The 18,784-nt window shown below is 39.5% G+C and overlaps 1 protein-coding gene across 1 annotated transcript; it reads right to left on the bottom strand.

Moving 5' to 3' along the window:
* Window positions 1-118: 118 nt before the first annotated feature.
* On the bottom strand, window positions 119-17,212 carry CYTIP (cytohesin 1 interacting protein). Its single transcript, XM_062578921.1, has 8 exons — window positions 16,987-17,212; window positions 12,762-12,811; window positions 12,310-12,364; window positions 8,713-8,815; window positions 8,492-8,585; window positions 7,654-7,723; window positions 1,595-1,661; window positions 119-842 (listed from the first exon to the last, which is right to left on the bottom strand). Exons 1-8 carry the CDS (start codon window positions 17,155-17,157, stop codon window positions 370-372), a joined length of 1,083 nt encoding a protein of 360 aa, XP_062434905.1. The 5' UTR covers window positions 17,158-17,212; the 3' UTR covers window positions 119-369.
* Window positions 17,213-18,784: the final 1,572 nt, after the last annotated feature.

The following is an 18,784-nucleotide window of genomic DNA, read 5'->3' as shown; positions in this document are numbered from 1 at the left end:
GAAGAACTTGCTTTATTAAAGACCTTTGAAGGCTATGCCTTCAGAAACAGGAAATAAATAGATACAATTTTTGCATACAGTTAAAAACTATTATTAATACTAAATATGCTGAGAAAATTTTGCAAGCATTCTTCACATTTCACTGTTAGCCATTTTTCATGTTAAGAGGTCCACAGTGCATTGTGATTAATAATTATTAAGAAAAAAAACAGAGCATTTTAAATATCATCAAATCCTGTTGAAAGGTTATGTGAGGAGAGGAAAATACATATCTGCTACGTGTTTCTGGTAGAGGTGCTGTACTCAGTCCCAGGCCACACTGCAGGCCAACTTGCAGAGTCTCAGACATGAAAGATAACATGTATGATGTCAGACTCGACTTTCTTCCTCTTCCACTGCTCGATGAAGGCCTGGAATGAATTTCAGAAGATGCTTTCGTACACTTGATCTCCTACTTTTCCGTGGGAGTGTGCCAAAATTATTAGGGCAGCTGCTTCCCTCCCACAGAGGGGACATGGACCCACTGCTGGCCAGGCTGATGCTTCTGTTCCTCCTCAGGGAAGACTTCCCCACAGCGCTGTCACTGTCCCTGGGGAAGAAGCAGTCGTCATCCATGCTCGACTGACGGCTCAGGCTCTCCACAGCAGAATCATCAAATGCACTGGTCTGGTAGAAGCTATCCTCACTGTCCACAGTCATCAAACTCAGACGGCTTTTAGAGCTGCTTTCACTAGAGAAGCGAGGCTTAATTGGAAAGACTGGCCCTGGCATGTTACAGCTACCAAATAAATTAGATTCTTCCAACTCCAGAGCATTCAGGAGAATGTTGTCATTCACTTCTCCTAAAAACAGATGTCAAAGAGCAGCATTACATGATGGAGTTTGTTCAAAGTTAGAAGGCAGGAAGTCTATCTAAGCAAAGTCAATCTACAGCTCAGCACTAGCCTTTTTGAAATGACATTGAAGAGAGATGAGACTGATATTTTTTCCCTGTCTTCTTAGCTGATTTCATCAGTTTTACTTCATATAGATTTCTTCCTTCCCCCAGTCCTTCCCACTAGATGTTTGCTGACATCTCTTCCAGCTGGGGGTATGAGGAAGAGTTCTGTAGCATTTGTAACACCAACGTGGAATAGGAGAATATCGCTCCTAGCACCTCGTCTCAGGGAGCAGCCTCTTTTCCTCCTGTCTGGGAACTAGTGTTTCCCGACTGTGCAGTGCTCCCTACCTCTAACTTCCCCTTGTATGTAGAATCAAAGTTGTTCCCTGGCATTCTACAAGTAAGAGGTGTTTTGTTTAGTTTTGTTTTTAAGTCTGAAAAAAGAATTGGGGGAAAAAATATTGCAAGTCACATAAACTCTTTTCCTAGAACTGATGCAAAAGACCCTTCTGTCTGCGTTAGTCAAGTAGCATACAAATTCATTTGTCCCTGAAAGCAAACTTTCCCTGTCGCCAGTCCAGTGCTCTCCTTAACAGAGGAAAGAGAAAGCAAATGAAAATCAGATTAAAAAATGGCTTTTTACTGAGCAGATAGATTTTCCACAGAAGGACTCGTAGCAGTCCTGTGGTTTCCTAACCGGAAATGAAGACTTACCATGCAGCAAACGCTGTTCCTGTAAGTGCAAAGATCGGAGCTCCACCCATTTTTGCTGCAAAGTTTGCTGTGAAGGATAAAGAAGGCTATTTGTCATTCGAACACTTTCACAGAAGCATAAAAAAATGGCATACTCAAGACTATAGCTCAGGAAACAGAAAATATAGTACAGGAATATATATACAAAAATATAGTACAAGAAACAGTTGTATGCCTCTGTTTTTACCAGCAGAACTACAAGAATTTTCCTGGAGTTCAGGAATCTTCTTCCAGAGAACATAATTCTATTACTTTCACGGGTGCTTTGGCTAAGGTACTTCAAACATGTAATCTGAAAAAGGAAAAAGCCTGAATTCTGTAAAGTGTGCAGCTTGCACCGAGTGACCAAACTGAGAAAACATGTTTTATTCAAGCGGTCAACACAGCTGATCTCTTTCTGAAACCTGCCCGCAATTGTGCAGCTGAGCAGCCGCAAGCAGGTCCATGCTGGCCTTTTTTTCTGGTTCTGGCAGGAGCAATGCAGGGATGTCAGTTATCAATGCCCTGGCATCATAGTTAAGAACATGTAGCGCTATTTTTCCCTATAGCTATAGGTACTGACATACCATTCTAACGTTCAGGAACATAAATTTCTTTTTGTCTGTTGCAGGTCAACTTTTGATATAACAAATACCAAGTTGTACATCTGATTCAAAAAAAAGTTAAAAGTTTGCCTGGAGATAGTTGCAGTACGTACTTCCTCAATAATGTGCATGAAATGAACTCAGTGTACCTCACACGTAGACAGACAGACTGGCAAATCATTTACTCTTACATTCAAACTGACAGGACTAAGCTAATATGGACAGTTTCACATCTTTCTTTTTTTCCATTCTGCAGAAAAATCAAACAAAAAAAATGAAAACCACACACCAATTCCAGGATGGTAAAGCACAAGGACATCCTGCGAGCAGAATCTGAAGCAGAAGTCCTTGGCACCAAGGCACAGACTAAGCAGCAATGCACACAGCAGAAAGAGGGGGTGAACAGAGCTTTGTCCTGTCACTCACTATTTACTGAACAGCACAAGAGCACTAGAAAATAAGCCTTTTCATATCTATTCTTTCTCAGGGAATCACTTTCTAGTGAATTGTAGACATTATAACCAAACACAGATGTCTGGGGCATTGATTCTGAAAGGCATGGAGGTCAGCTGGGTAGCATTCCCCACCTCAGAGATACGGCTCTATTTCCAGCTTCCCCACAAGAGTCATTCACACAACACTGAAACAATCTCACCTGTAAAAGGGGGCAATGGCAGCTTTTAAGAAGGGTCTGAGACTTCATTCTACTTCATAGCCCTCATTCTCGGGTAACTACTGCCAGAGAGACAACAACTGACGGTTGCTTCCACCCCCTCCAGTGCAGCATACTTAGTCATAGAAAAAGCTTACTTTTTAGCTACTGCTATGCTGATCTGCTCTCTGAATCCGTATACAGAATTACATCCGTTTGGTAGCATGGCTGCTGCTTTACAAAGTCAGAATTGCATTTGTCATGTACAGATGCTACATTACACTCAGAGCAGATGAAGGGAGAAGGTAGTATAGAGAAGCTAGTTCTTATGATCTCTACATAAAATATTGAATAAACTGATTTTTTAGAAATTTATAATTTGACTAAATCTAGGAAATTGTAGACAATAAATGTTATCTTTATGGAGTTGTCCAAAAATTTTCTTTATTCCCAACCAGTCCCAACCAAAAGAGCAATCAGCTAGTTATGGCTTCTCCCACCTAATTAAACTTTAATAGCAGCTGGACTTTCAAAATAACTGATGCATGCATATTCACTTGCTGCTGCCAAGGTGCCCATTCAACTGCAACGACTATCATGAGGGCACAAGAAGTGTGCTTCACAGTTACAGTGTACTTTTATGTGATGTTCTGGTTCATATTGTGCCTGAGAACAGGCCACATTTATGAAATGATACATCAAAAATATAGCGATTCTTAGCACTTAGGAGCATGTTACTGTCTAGTTGCGGTTACACGAGTTTGCAGCTACTGAACACACTCTTTAGTAAAATATCAGGTACGTAGTGTTTTCACATTTATAAGCAAAATTAGGTTCTTTCCACTGTAGCCACATTCATATGACAGTACTGGGCCAGTTCGTCACCCACATTTTATTCTGTAACAACTCTTGTTGCAGAGGTTTGGCACTTCCACGAAGCTGCTGTTATTTAAATAGCTCCCCTCTTGAAATCAGAGCATACAGCACAACAGATCTGGGGTTTATAAATTCTCTGGAAGAGGTGGAGATTGGCTTGCTTCTGTTGGCTTTACCAGTTCTTTTGACAAGGTTTCTAAGGCACCGCACCGTCGTGGAGCGGCTCCATGACCGAGGCTTGTCATGGAGCACTGACCGTGGCCTGGATGGAAGTAACCAATGAAGCAAGTGAGAAGGCAGCACTGGGGAAAAGCTGGCTATTCCCACTAAATTCTGAACAAGACCAGAAGCATTAGAGCAAAAAGAAAAGTTAGCAGCTTCATGCACCAGAAAAGTCGGTCTGTTCCAACCTGCGTTTTGTGCTGGCAGAATGCGTACGGCTACCACAACGCGCAGCAGCTTGACAGTGTTTCCTTTACATGACTATTTCCCGCAACTTTTATTTGCGACAGATCTATCAGGCAGCTGATCCAGGTCTGCACAGCTAACCATCTGCAGCGACTCTCCCAACTGCCAACATAAAAATCCGCTGCTGCATTCTCATTAATCACAGCGATGAAATATCTGGCTCTGACGTTTGATTTGTTTCTAGCTGCTGCTGAACTAGACGTCCAGCCAGCCCGCGTGCTTAGCTGCCCTAATCGCCACTCTCGTTACGCTCCAGCATCCAGGGCACCCCGCGGTCACGGTCATGTGGCAGCTCCACATGATATGAGCAGCGCACTTGGACACTGCAGCGCTCCCACCACGTCCTACCTCGCTAAGTCCCCTTGCGCGAAGGAACAGAGCAGGACCATGCCATCTGCACTGTGCACAAAAGCACTTTCCCACATCCCAACAGCAAAAAACCCAGTGCCAGTGGCACCCCAGTACCGCAGTGCTACACCTAACAGTGAAAGGTCCCTTCTCTAGGGATAAAGGGAAAAAAAAAAAAAAAAAAGCCTTGGGAACAGAACGCAGACTGGTTAATTCAGTAGCTTCTCGTGTAACCAGCTGCCTCCAAGAGCCCGCGCTTCCTTTTGCTTCTCCTCACCGAAGGAACAGGCACCCACTTGTATTGCAACGAAGGCTCTTCAGCATTTTTAAAACATGTCCAAGCTTCCTAGTTACTACCTCATTTGTGTGTTTTGTAGCTTAAATCCCTAATTAAAGAAGATTTGCCTAAATATGAAGTTATATAAAAGTCATAGCCCCTTCACAGTGAGAGAGCAGAGAGGCACAGTTCTGTATCACTTACAAAAGCCTATATCTACAGCGTGCTCACTTATTCTTCGTTCCTACAATTTTGTAGCATCTGAGAGACTAAGAAATAGGCAGATGATTTAGCTGTGGGAGAAGAAAATTTTAGTATTTCCAGCTGTGGAAAGCTGAGAGCATCCCACATCCTATTGGCTAATTTTATCTCCAGCAGAGAAAGTAACAGTTAGCTGTGGAGCAGTAACATCTAAAATCAGTTTCCAAAGGGATCCTCCACAACCCAGGTAATTTTAGTAAGTTTTGGAGGACAAATTGAGTCCCTGCAAGTCTCACCATGGTCTCCCAGTACTTCTTTAGATTATCCTTGCCCATCTTTTATACTGAAATGCCATTGAGCATAAGCTCAAAATGCCATTGAGCTTTTGTAATCATTGTCCTAAGTACTCTTTCCTCACTATCCAGCTCTCACATTTAACATTCATGTTTTCTAAGTTACCAGTGTCATACAGCAAGTTACAACTTCCTGTGCCGTATTCTCATACAGCAAACTACATTAAATAAACATTGATTTAAACATATTAAGTACTACAAAATAAAATCCCCCCCATGGTAGAACTTATATTTTATGAGTAACGGCACATATGGCCAACCCTGTTCCCGCTGCTCAGCTCTGACAAGCCTAATTCATTTGACATGAGGCTTAATCTAGCTGGATTAATTAAAGGCACTTTTAAAAGTATTGCACTCTTGTGAGGAGAGTTTTGGCATAGAATTGCCATAAGGGGAAAAAAAAAAGAAAAAAAAAGAAAAAAAAAATCGCTCAGCTCAACAGAGCCACAGCTTTGCAAAGCCCTGGCCTTTATACACAGCAGTGTAACCAGATGGTTGTCTGCAGCAATACTGAGAGCAGCTCCAGAGGATCAGCACTGAAAAGTCTTGTTCCAAAACTCAATCGTCTCAGACTTCATCAGGGAGAACAGAAATTTCACAAGTCAGAGCTGTTGTGAGCATGGCTTCTTTAATGATTCTGAATTCTGCTTATGAAAGATAGTCTTTGGTTTTTCTGAATGCAGAATATATTAAAATACATTGTTCTGTTTTTACAGAAAGAGAATGGGCTACCAACTGGGCACAGCTAAAAGAGAAGTATTTACAGATATTGTTAGAGTATCAAAGATATATGTTAGAGTATCTGGCAGGTACTTTAAAGTCAGGTTAGTTTAACATTTTTAAACAAAGTACTTTTTCCTGGAAAAACACAAGTTGCCAAAATGAAGCTGTCTGCAGGAAAGGGCTGTTCTCATTAATCTTTTATATTTTATATTTTGGGGAAAAAATATTCAAAATTGCCCAAACACCATGTTTTGGCATTTTCAAAACGATATTTAAACTTATTAATTGAAATGTTAGCAAATTTTAAATCTGACAAAAGTTAAAGAGGTCAAAGTTATCAAAATGATTTTTTATTAACCTAATTATAAAGAAACATATGAAATTTTCTCAAGTTTGAGCTTTATTTTTTTCCCCTAAATTCAGACAGAAAAAAAAAATCTCTGACAGCTCAGAACCTCTGGCAGGACATAAAAAAAATCCTCTGACTTCTACAGAAAATGCCAAAGTTTCTGTGGGCAGACCTCTTCCAGCCCTAAAATTTAAAATCTGTGAGTTGCCTGTGTGTGATTGTTCCTGGGTTTCAGGGAGCACTGGACTTTCCACATTGCTTTCTGTGTGCTCGTGACATCTGCAGCTCTGGAGGAAGCCAGTGGGTCTAACTCAGGTTCATTTTTCAGGGCTTAAAACCACATAACAGCAGTTACGTGAGGAGACAGGGCTCCAAATGAGGCAACGGGAGTTCTGAAGCACTGCACCCTGCTTAAATACCTAGTCTTTATTTTTCTTGCTCACAGTCTCAAGCAAAACACCAAACATGGGATGGAAAAGTCTCTTACTCCGAAAGCTCCTCTCCCAGTGCGAGCCTGGAGACAAAGCGGGAGGCCCGGGCCAGCCTTGCTGTGCAGCGCACGGTGTGGTTCGAGCCCTGCTATCTCTGCCACCGCACAGGGACAGCCCTTGCTCTCTGCAGCACTCCGCTCCTCAGTGTTAGCCTAACTGGTTTCTTGTCTTAACATGGAACAAGACTTCAGTCTGCAGCAGACTGGAGTCGGCCTAGAGAACCTCATCTAGGCTGAAACTCTGTGAAACCGCTGCTGTAGCATCACGGTATTCCTGTGGGGAGGAAATCCCTACGTTTTTGTCTTGCACCTCTCCGGGGTGTGTCCAGGATGACCCCTGCGAGCCTCAGGCTGGAGGCCGGCACCACGGCAGCCGTGCATTGCAGGCACTCAGCGACACAGGGTGGCACTTTCCTTTCAGGAAACAGGCTCTGCCTGTCTGCTCGCACAGTGGGTCTGAGTTGTCCCCACTCACATTAGCATACAACAATTTTTGAAACAGATACCAGAATCACTCTCAGAAGGAGTGCCACAACCTAAGGGGTTCGTACTAGCAATAGGGAGGATTGGTAATGCACTAAGCATGTGCGTCTCCTATTCCCACATCTCTGCAGGTAAATTTAGCTTCAGGAACACCAGTCTAAGGCTTTTAACAACTGTTTTAGAACAGACCATTTGAAAAAAGATTAATTATATTACCTTCAATAACTGCAGCTTAGTTTCAAGTTCCATTTTCCTCAAAAACATGGCCTCATTGATGGTCTCTAATCTGTGTAAAGAGCAAACATTTTCAGTACAGAAGCACAGAGAAGCTATTTAAATGTTTTCAGTTCTGCTATTAGAGCTAACATTTCCCTTGCAGAAATGGCCAGCACCTAGGTGATGCACAGATAGCCTCATCAGCACAGTTGCTCTCCGGAAGAGTGTACTTTCCGCATTGCTCTGTGACCTATGGAAGGTTGGAATACACCTCAATATATTTATTAACTCTCTTCAATTGGTTGTCTTCAGTAACAGCATTATTTGTGTAAGTGCTTTGGAAATTTCCAGACATGATGGTGTGGGCAATAAAGGAGTGAAAATACTGGGCTAATTTCCAAAAATGAGTAAACAGATGAAGGGGAATCCAAGAGCCTAGCAGAAAGGGAGGGGCAGTGCAACATTCTTGGCCAGTTGATGTTCTTATACATGTTCTACAAGAGACACAGCCAAGGACTCAACCCCAGCCCATGGCCCTGGGACAGGAAGAAGTGCGGGTTATATATGCAAAGTGCCCTCAAAGAACCTACAGCTTCATCCCTACTGTAGATCCAAAGCAACTCTACTCTGGCTACCTATTTCTGCAGTGTCTCTAGGATTTCCTCCCTCATTTTAAAGTGAAAGTTCAAGAAAAAGAACACGTTACTGCACAACCAAAATACATCTGACCTTTTATATTTGAGATAGTATAAGGACTACTGGCTAGCAAGAGAAGATTTCTTGGCTTCCAGTGGAAGAGATTAGCAAACTAAAAACAGTTGGAAGGACAGATGCCTACCTTAAATAATTCCCTGAAGATTTTATCAGGTCAACTATTTGCTTGTGACTAAAACCATCAGTGTTCACTCCATTGATAGCGGCAAGGATATCACCTGTTAAAGTTAAACATGGGCTAAAATGAGTATATTCAACATATGGATTCTTTCCGCATTCTCTATAAAACTAGCTGGAAGAAAAGTAAAATAAAGCTACCTACAGAAGGAAAACATGAATAGTTACCAGTCTGAAGGCCAGAAAGATGGGCAGGACTTTCTTCTTGAATTTTGTAGACATAAGTGCGCACCTCCAGTGAGTAATCATTTTGTTGTGGAACTCTAAGAGTCTGTAAATATCAAAGTAACAATGTCACCAATAAAAAAGCCATGAAAATGTTTAAAAGTTAAAACATTGTCATACATCCTAATTTGATTTCATGGTTCTTCTACACATCTTTAAATGATAAGCCTGTGATGTGCAGGGTATATTGCCATAAAAAACGAGACACTAAACACCAGATACTAAAATTGACTACCTGATAGATTCTTTTACATTGTTTTTACAAAATGTAGTTTTAAAGCAAACCAGTTATTCATTATCCAAAACTCAGTAATTACAGTCAAGAAATATCATCTATTAGCATGGATTACTTTTTGGCTTACACTACAATTGAAACAACACTTCAGGTCCCTAGTCACAACATAGTTGAGTACAGGTCAGACTTTTCAAAAGATTGACTGCTTCTCATTGTTAATGGTGTGCAAATTATCAGATATTGCAAGATATATCAGTTAACCAGGATGACAGAAGAGCAAGAAGAGCTGAACCTACTTTTGCTCTTCTGGTCTCTTGAACTCATTATCTACACAGCTCTCTCTCATCCCTCTCTCATCCCTCTTTTTATTCTTCACTTAAGAATTTAAATATACATTAAATAATTCTATGTAAAATCCTTCATCTGATTATCAACTCTGACATGTATTTAAAAAAAAGTAGGAAATGCAAACTGACCAGATCTGTAATCCTTGCAAAGACAGGAAATGGCTATTTGTTTACATGAAAATATCAATATTTAACTACATTCTCCTATCAAAATTCATGACTGAAGCTGAAGTTCCTGAAAACCTAAGATAGCCAAATCTACCTCAGATATAAGAAGTTATGTTAGATTCCCATATTTTCTGAGTCAACATGGAACAAACAGGGATGAAGACCGGATGACTTCAGAGTTTATCCAGTCAAAGTGATTTCAGACTTAAACCAGGAATAAAACTTTCACTGAACTAAGAATGTCAAGTGAAGTATGAGAATTTTGAAGGACATAGCATTGTACATTCAAAACAGCATGTCACACTTGCTTTTTTTCTATCCTATTTCAAACTAGTAGGTCTCAGATCAGCTTGAGTGACATTAACTGGACAAGCAAGATGGGATCCATCACATCTACCTTAAGCCACCTGAAAGGAGGTATCTAGTCATCTAGCTTAAAGTCCCCACCATAGTCACCAGAGAGGCAGACATCTCCAAATTATGATTAATATCTACCTAAGACAAGTAGGATATACTTCCTTGTCTGTTCACCTTCTTCTCTTCATGGACTGTGGAAGATTAGGTAATTATTAAAGAGAGGATACCTAACTTATAGGTGGCTAAAGTGAGGGAGAGACATACTACTCTGAGTCCCTGGTCTGCAAACATCTAGGCAGATATGGAGCTGCATTACATCAGTCTTACTTTCAAACTCCACTTCATAAAGAGGAAGTGCTAGAAGAATCAGTAAAATGAGAGAAACTCTGGCATTCAGTCCTCACTATAATACTTATAAGCTCCCTGCAGGTGGTAGACCAAGAGTATCACATCATCTTGTTCTCTTTTGCCTAAGTGTAAATTATAGTAATGAAATTATAACTTCTAAATAATGGTTAATCCTTAATAGCAGAAAAATACTGCCTTTTCATGGCCTAGACTTTCTAGCAAAATATTCACAGAAATATTCACAATGAATGTACATTCAGGAAGAAAATACACCAAGAACAATCATTTTTAATCAGAGAATGTCACATATAATGAAAATCTGTCCCATCAATTTACACAAAAGGTGAACAATTGATGCAATTATCTTCACTTCTGAGATCTCTATATTACTCATGAGCAGAACACTTACACACTCATTAGTCACAGAATTGAATTTGAAAAAGTTAAGCTTTTCCTAATATGCTAATTTCACTGAAAATAGCATTTTCCCTTTGTGCACAGATATAGGTAAATGCTTTAAAGATGCACTGCAGAAACAGTAAGTAAATAGAAGGGGCAGTGAGAAGATTGTTTCACACACTAGTAGGACAGAAACACCTCCTTCCTTCATAAAATTTGTTAGTATCTTGGCTAAAATGTCTAATACTTCCTCAAGAATATTTCAAAATGTGCTATTCACACATTCTGCTACTGTTACCCATGTTGTTTGTATCACACTATTAGCTATTTTGTAAAGCTGTAATCATGTTGCCTTTGTAAATAGTGTAAATAGATAACATTTAAAGAATATATATGCACAAACGAACAGTAGAGCTGCATTATGTACCGATTCCAGATGAATCCAGCTGTCATTTAAGAAGAGTCTTTTTTTTTTTTTAATAACTAGCTAGTCATGAAAATGACACCATTTTATTCTTAAATTGATCCAATAAAAGCATGGACATTGACACAAGCATATTTTATAGTATCTGTGTTGCTGAAAAGAAAAAAGTCTCATAGCATCCAAATATATTATCTATAAATGCTATAAACAGAGATTTTAGCAGGCCTACAGATCTAGAATTTACCTGTGAGAAAAACCTATAGGACTAATATCTATAATTATTAGTTCTCCTAATCAGATTTATTTTTTCCTATTTAATGATTTACTAACTTCCATATGCAACTAAGAATTTATGATTTACTCCAAAAAAGACAAGCTTAGCAGTTATTTATTAAAAAATACAAGTACCATATATCTACTTCTAAAATACATATCTGTGTTTGTTTTAAAGGCAATAGTAAAACACTACTATAAGGTATTTTTTGAAGGCAGGTTTTTAACTTATATGTACATGAAACTATTTTTGTATGTTATTCTTTCACAAAATATTCAAACATTCATAATTATGGCACCGGATTCTAAGTTGCCTTTTGATGCTTGGGAAGACTGCCTGTAAGAGTTAGACGGAGACGTTAAGGCTGTAGAACACTGACCCTCAAGTCAGGTCTGTTTGGAATATAGGATATGTTTGTATAGCACCTCTTACTGCAGGAGTTGTAAACAACTCTAACAACTCTATTCAGCAAAAAAGCACTGTGAAAAGTATTTTACATTACATACATTCCATAAATAAATGGAATTTAACAGGAATACATCATGCTGCTTAATATTCACATCCAACCACCATCTTCATTTGGGGTTTTGAGATTTTTGTTTGTTTTGGGTGGAAAGGGTGATAACAGTAATGATTTAAAAGCAGTCTTACAACTGTAAGGCTGCACTTAAGGTGGTGAGAAGGTGTTGCCATTACAAGCTTCATATTGGGATTTAGACAAGATTTCTCCTAAGTTCAGTGCTCTGGCTTCTGACAAGATCCAAAATTCTGGTTTGTGATCTTCCCTATGGAAAAATTCTTTGAAACTCATCATATTTCTGTATTATTTCTGTAAGCAATTCAAACTTCATGATGAACGATAGATGTCTTTCTCTGCCCAATGCAGTTTTAACCTAATTTTGACCAAGGATAATTTTGAGGATGTGACACTTAAGAGTTTGTACCGTATTTTGTATTCAGATGTCTCCACTCATCATTTAAGTCTTACCTGAATTTCAAACCCAAATGTCTCTTTATCTTCTTTGAAGATAGCGACTACATGTCTGTAAAAAAACAAAACAAAACAAACAAACAAAAAAAAACGGAATTACATATAAACATCAGGGTATCACATTTCTTGTACTCTGTTTAATTTTTTTAACAAAAATGATCCTGTCCCCTTTGTTGCCACTGCCTGTGCTACCTGATTTATCAGTATATTCACTCAAACCCTACAGTCCATTTCCCTCGACTTACTCAAGCTAAATTTTAAAATATCACCTGTATTTCCAAGGTACAGGGTACCAGCCATCTTCCACTCAGCCTTGCGTCATTATCCCACTAGGGCTGCTAAACTCTAAGATTTTCAAGACACATATTTCATAGGAAAATCTGTTCTAAATATTTACCCTTTAACTTCTGCAGGAAAACATAACCGATTATTCTAAAAGATCTTCATACCTTTCCGGCCCAGAGGAGTCCCCCAAGGAACTGGATCTGGCTAAAGCAAGCTAGAATCAGAAATCAGAGTGCAAAAAGGTCAGTTGGTTCACGTTTCTTAGAGGTATACAACTAAAATCAATAAGTTAGAGGAAATCCGCAGGGCCTGGAGATCTGACAGCTGAGCTCACATTTAACAGATCACACCTTTGTTTGCCAAGACCTTCCATCTTCAGGAGAACAGGCTGGCTATCCTGCTGGGGCATCTGAGGGCTATGTGAAGACTTGAGATGCAAAGAGAATGAGATGAACAACACTTGGCACTTTTTCCCCCTTTGGCTAATGCTTATGTACCTGCTGAACTCTCCTAATGGGCTCACTAAGACATCAGTTGGATCGCCCTGTCACCCTGACACTCTGCACCTAGCGTGGACAGAGGGATAAGGTCATCCCAGGTCAGTAAAACTTGTATTTCGCCTCCTAACTTCTCACTGCAATCGATGGACAATAACACTTTCATAAATGTGAGCCATGCTGTTATTGCGGCCCCATTTCGCACAGTACTGAAACAGTGGTGTGAGAAGGAAGAGGGTATCTGAGGGGGACATGATGAGTCAGTGTATCCCATCATCTCAGCGTTGTGCTATCACTGCCTGCTGTTGGATCAATAGTGGTTTCTGTCCTTTAGCAACAGAAGGTTTGGGCCTAGGCAGCACTAAAAACAATCTCTCCCTTAGTTCATTTACACCTCTAGAAACCCTGGAAGGCACAAGTTCGACACTTCGTTGGAGAAAAGAAGACCTGAAAAAGAGACTCCCTTCAAGGACTAGGAGCCTGTCTTTCCTCCCAGCACCATCTACCAGCTCAGTTCAGAACTGTTTTTCAGAAACCCGATGGATTACACGGGACTATAGTACAAAAGCACCTGTGAAACTTTCCACCCAAAGAGCAAACAAATAGGAGTGAATTAAAAGAAAGCTTTTCCCCTTTTGCTGAGCCACCTGCAGGTTTATTAAAATGGATGTAGTTTTGGTACAAAGAAACTATAAATAAATGGGACATAACCTGAAATAAAGAACTTCACTTTTTTTAAATCCACAGATAGGGATCAGTCCATTGAAAAATTAATCTTAAAAAAACGACTGCAGGAAAATTAAAAATCATTTTGAAAGCCACCTTTTAAATGCTTACAGTAAGCTCAATTAAGCAAAGGTAGGCAGTCAGTAACAAACAGACTAATAATCTTTGTGTATTCCTACCATTTCATGCAAGACATGGAAAATGTATACCCTTTTCTACCCACAAAAACATTTTCCCAGTGCAGTCCCTCAGTTATGCTGTTCCTTTCCAAATGAACTAAAGAGTAATTTTATATAGTAACGGATTTGCTATCAACTCCCATGCAGGCCATTTTGTTGGAAATGGTGCAAGTCAAAGTATCAACTAGGAGAAATTGTGTGAAGCATGACATTAACCTGTAAGAGGTAATTGTTGAGGGAATTGGTGTTTATTATGTGGGAAATTAAACACTGAAAAATGCAATACATAATCTCATTTTTCTAAACTCTTTAAATATAAAATTGAAGCACTTCAAAGGTTCTAACACTTCAGAGCAAAAAAAGAAAAAATAAGTGAGTACTCTAAGCACATTGTAATATTGCTTCAGTTGTACACCTGCACAAAAATTTAGGCATCGTCACTGGAAAACAGTAATGCAATACTGATTCAAACTTAATTTGAAAAAACTGGCCACCTGCTGGCTATCCATTTTTTTCTGTAATAAGGTAAAAACTGGGAGCTGTGCTACCACTAGCCAATATAAAATGAAGCAGTGCAATGTTTTTTGTGCAGTGGGTGATAATTTGACATCTTCACAATTAGCTTCCAGAAACTCAAGAACACCTACTTCAATAGAGGAGAAAAATCTGTAAGCATAAGCAACTTGGCTGAGAGATTCTTGTAGCAATATCGGTTGAAGGATCTTGAGGCAGGAAGCTGCTATCTAGGGTGATGAAAGAGGCTACTGTGAAAAAAGCCTGAGTACAAGTGGAAAATTTGAGGCTGAATCCCCATAAAATCTTTCTGACAGCAAAACTGCTTGGATCATGGAACTGCTCCAGATTGCCCAAAGAACCACTGGAGATTTAATTTCTTAGGACATTAGAAAATGGAAAGATAAGAGTCATGGCCTTTAAGAAAATCCCTGCATTCTGTAGGGCATCTGAGGTAGACAACCCATTTGGTCCTTGCAATGTCCATAATCCTGTTATCTTATTTTGCGTAATTAAAAATACGGCAGTCCTCTGCTTTGAAGTAAGAGAAAGTATATTCACTCTTTACTAACAACCTTGCTTTATTGCAATGCACTATGGAAAATAAGGGACCTGAGCCACACAGACTAGACCATCTGCTCTGTGCTCAGCAGATCCTACGTCGTGGACTGCAGATGTGCTACTTTATCCTGAGGGATGTGCAGGCAGTTATATTCTTCTAAAAGGGAGAGAGGCATGATTCAGGCACAAATCACCTGAGGCATCTTTCAAACATGTGGGTACCCTTCAAAATCCTAAGGTAAGCTAGCATCCAAGATTTTGAAGGCCAGGGATTGCCATCATTTCAGTTAATATTGTAACTATTATTTATGCAGTGCCAAAATCATGTTTCTGTTATGCTAAGACTTTTATTTCTTTGATAATTTTCCCCTAAAAATCTGTGGGCATTTATAAACTTAATGCCTTTCGTTGCTATCAGAAAAGTCAGGAAGCACACACAGAAACTAAGATAACCAGAGACAGTTGTTTCTGCAGTCACTTGTGGCTGCTGCAGAGTATTTCCAAGAGCATACATGCACAGTCATGACAGTATCTGAGGATACTACTCAGTGCAAGGTAGAACTGTGCCCAAAGAGGACTGCAAAAAGCCAGGATCAGTACTAAACATTGATTCTTCCCACTGAACTACAAATGAGGAATTATATTGTCACAAATATGTTTGTAGAGTTAGTCAATATAATAAAGCATATCTCAAGCTGCAGCAGTATAAAATCATACCACAGTGTGACCACCTATATAAACATTTTTAAATGTGCATTTACATGGGAAGAGAAAAGGAGAGAGAGCTGACATATATAATAATAAACTGTATATAAGGTGAAAGAGTTAATGATACATACAAATCTAAGCTGGTCAGCTGCTGCAGAACTCATGGATTAGGTAAGCCCTCTGTGCAGTGGTTCTCATGCCTGATGTACATATGTTGCAATTTATTTTTAACAAACATGGTCACATCACAACCATTATCGTAAGCTTCTCTGAACCAGGAATGATTGCCACACAATTTTTTTCTCTATCACAACTACTTGTTACTAAATGAAATTCAACAACAGCATTCCCAAGTTTTGTCTGGTTCTGGCTTTGCATTACCTTCTTAAATTTGTACAAAAAAGAGGACTAAGTGCACTTCTGTTACTGCATAAAGCAAAGCCTTAAGCGCACAAATACTGTGTACAAGTTTTTTGATAATAATTTGTTTATAAAGTGTTGCAAACATTTTCTATTCAGGCTGCTTCCTGCTACACAAATAGGCAGAAATCAGAATGGCTTAGCCGACAATTTGTAGCAACAGCAAATGAGAATTTTGTTGGAATCCAAACAACAGAAGCTTACTGCTTTCTAAATGAAAAGTAAAGACAAAATGGGTAACCAAACCAGCAGCATTACTTGTAGCAAAATAATTCAAAATATAGGTGGAAATAACTCATGGTAGGTGCTTTCTATGAGAGTGGCAGAGCACATAAAAGTCCAAAGAGGCCACTATACTGAAGTAAATTCAAGTTTAAAGAAACACCCAGATAACAAGAGCCTCTTCTGACTCACAGCACAGCTGTAAATTGAGAAGAAATACAGCCTGGACAGGATCTCAGCTGCAAAAGCACTTCATGTTCAGAAGTCCCCTAAAGGTAGAACTTCTCTTACGCATACTCATTTCAGGAAACTTGCCACACTATGGTTGCTTTAAAGATTTCATTATAATCCAAAAAAACATGCTAGGCTAAACGCACGCTACAGAAATCCCTCTTACATACTGAAATCAAGCAAGAGTTGACTCTGTCCTGTTAGATTCCACAGTAAATCTTTAAAATCACTTTGAAAACTCTACAGTTTCTGCCTATACCTGCAAATGAAGAAAAACAATTAGGTCTCCTGTCAGAAATGAGCCTTACAGAAGATTAAAAACAAACACATACCTGCTTGCGTCCCCGAGGTAAGGTCCCCACTGTATTTGCCAGGGTCTGAATTCTTTTATTATCCATCTGTGAACCGCACGCTGGTTCCCCGCACGGCGCGTAAGCTGAGCTGACACTGAATTCTACAAAATTGGCATTGTGATTTTGCTGAATGAGCCTTCTTAAAGACATGTTGGTGGAAGGTCATTTAAAAAGGCCTTGCTAAATACTGCGGCATGACTGAGGAAACTAAAACATACTCTCCCCTCCGAGCAATCAAAAAGTATGAAGACGGAAAGAAAACCATGTGACTTGTGGTTTAGGTGCATATTACACAAATCTCTTCTTGAGATCACCAGTGCTACTCAGTATGGTTTATGATCATAGAGTTAAGATTTAGGTTTGGCAATTAAAGAAATCTGCTTATTTTTCCATTCCTATACACAGTTCTTATTAAAGAGCTTCTGCTTTCTTTAATAATTTGTGTTTAAAGCACTATTTGCCCTAGAAACTTGCCTGAATTCAAGTTGATCATTCTTTTACTTGCTCAACACTCCTTGCATTGCTCAAATTTCCTTTTGGCAAAGGTGAGAATAATAATGCTTTCATTGGATATTTGTTTCAATTCATGATCTTCCAGTCAGGGGGAAGCAAGAATTAAAGGCCAGTCTGAAAGCACAAGCTAGAAACACTGCTCTGCCCTTGCTGTGCAGCGCTGCTAGAAGGACATTGGTATTTTGGTGCTAAGCAATGACTTAACCAGTAAATTAGGTTTCAGAGCAAACAGAAATGTAAATACAGGGATTGAAGGCCTCAACAGAGCCAAGGGACTAGTACAGTGCCAGGGAGAGCCTAAGCTGAGTTACCTGAGGTCCTTCTGGCTGGGTGTTCCTTGCTGGTTGGCAGCCACAGCCAAAGAATTACCGCAGGGGTGGCACGCAGACAAACAGAAAGGTAAAATGCTGCGCCAATGTGGGCTCCAGGCACCTGTGTGCAAATCACCAGGCAGACAGAGGTGGCTGATAATGATTTCCAGAAACACCACAGAGGCCCTTATTTCCTGCCCTGTTATCTGTCAACCACACTGTGGAAACACACAAAGGTATTAACTCTGCATCCCCCCTCCCAAGGTGTTTGTTTTGTGCATCTCACACAGCACAAAACTGAGACAATGTCCAGTCAGCCAAAAATTCCTACAGAGGAGCAATACTGTCAACATTTAGTCATACCAAAGCGAACTTGGGATCTCATCCATAGGCATAGATTCACTTCTGTGGGTATCTGTAGCTTTAAATTCAGTTTTACAGTGGGTTCCCCTCTTGGAAAGGTTTTTGTGCCAGCAGCCAACAAATTTGAGAGGATTCACTCACTTCTGTTTTTTAAATTTCTAGTTATTTTGCTTTCTCCCTCCAGTTATCCTCCTACCTGCTGTTCATTTTAGTTTGTTTTTTAATACCCTTTAGATTTTAATAACCTTTAGATAGATTACCTAGATTAAATCTTAGGTGAAGATTTATAAAATTCAAAAGTAAATATCATTGAATAATCAACATGATTAAACTCCAAGCAAAGCTGCAGAATCTAACATTCTCCTGTCTGTATTCCAAGGGCAATGATCAGGGAAAAAAAAAAAAAAAAAAAAAAAAAAAGGATGCATCTCTGATAAAGGCATTTTCTGAACTTAAAGTTGTTACTCTACTTCCCAGCTCTGTGACTGACTTCCTGTATGGTCAACACAGGCTTCTTCAGTAAAATGGGTTTAGATTTCCTGGCTCTGTAAGTGGGTTTTTCTATCAACTCAGAAAGATAGGACTGTTGA

This window comes from Rhea pennata, chromosome 6, assembly GCF_028389875.1.
Source record: "Rhea pennata isolate bPtePen1 chromosome 6, bPtePen1.pri, whole genome shotgun sequence".
Lineage (NCBI taxonomy): Eukaryota > Metazoa > Chordata > Aves > Rheiformes > Rheidae > Rhea > Rhea pennata.
Note: the sequence above shows the minus strand (reverse complement) of the source record. Positions and strands in the feature narration are given on the sequence as shown.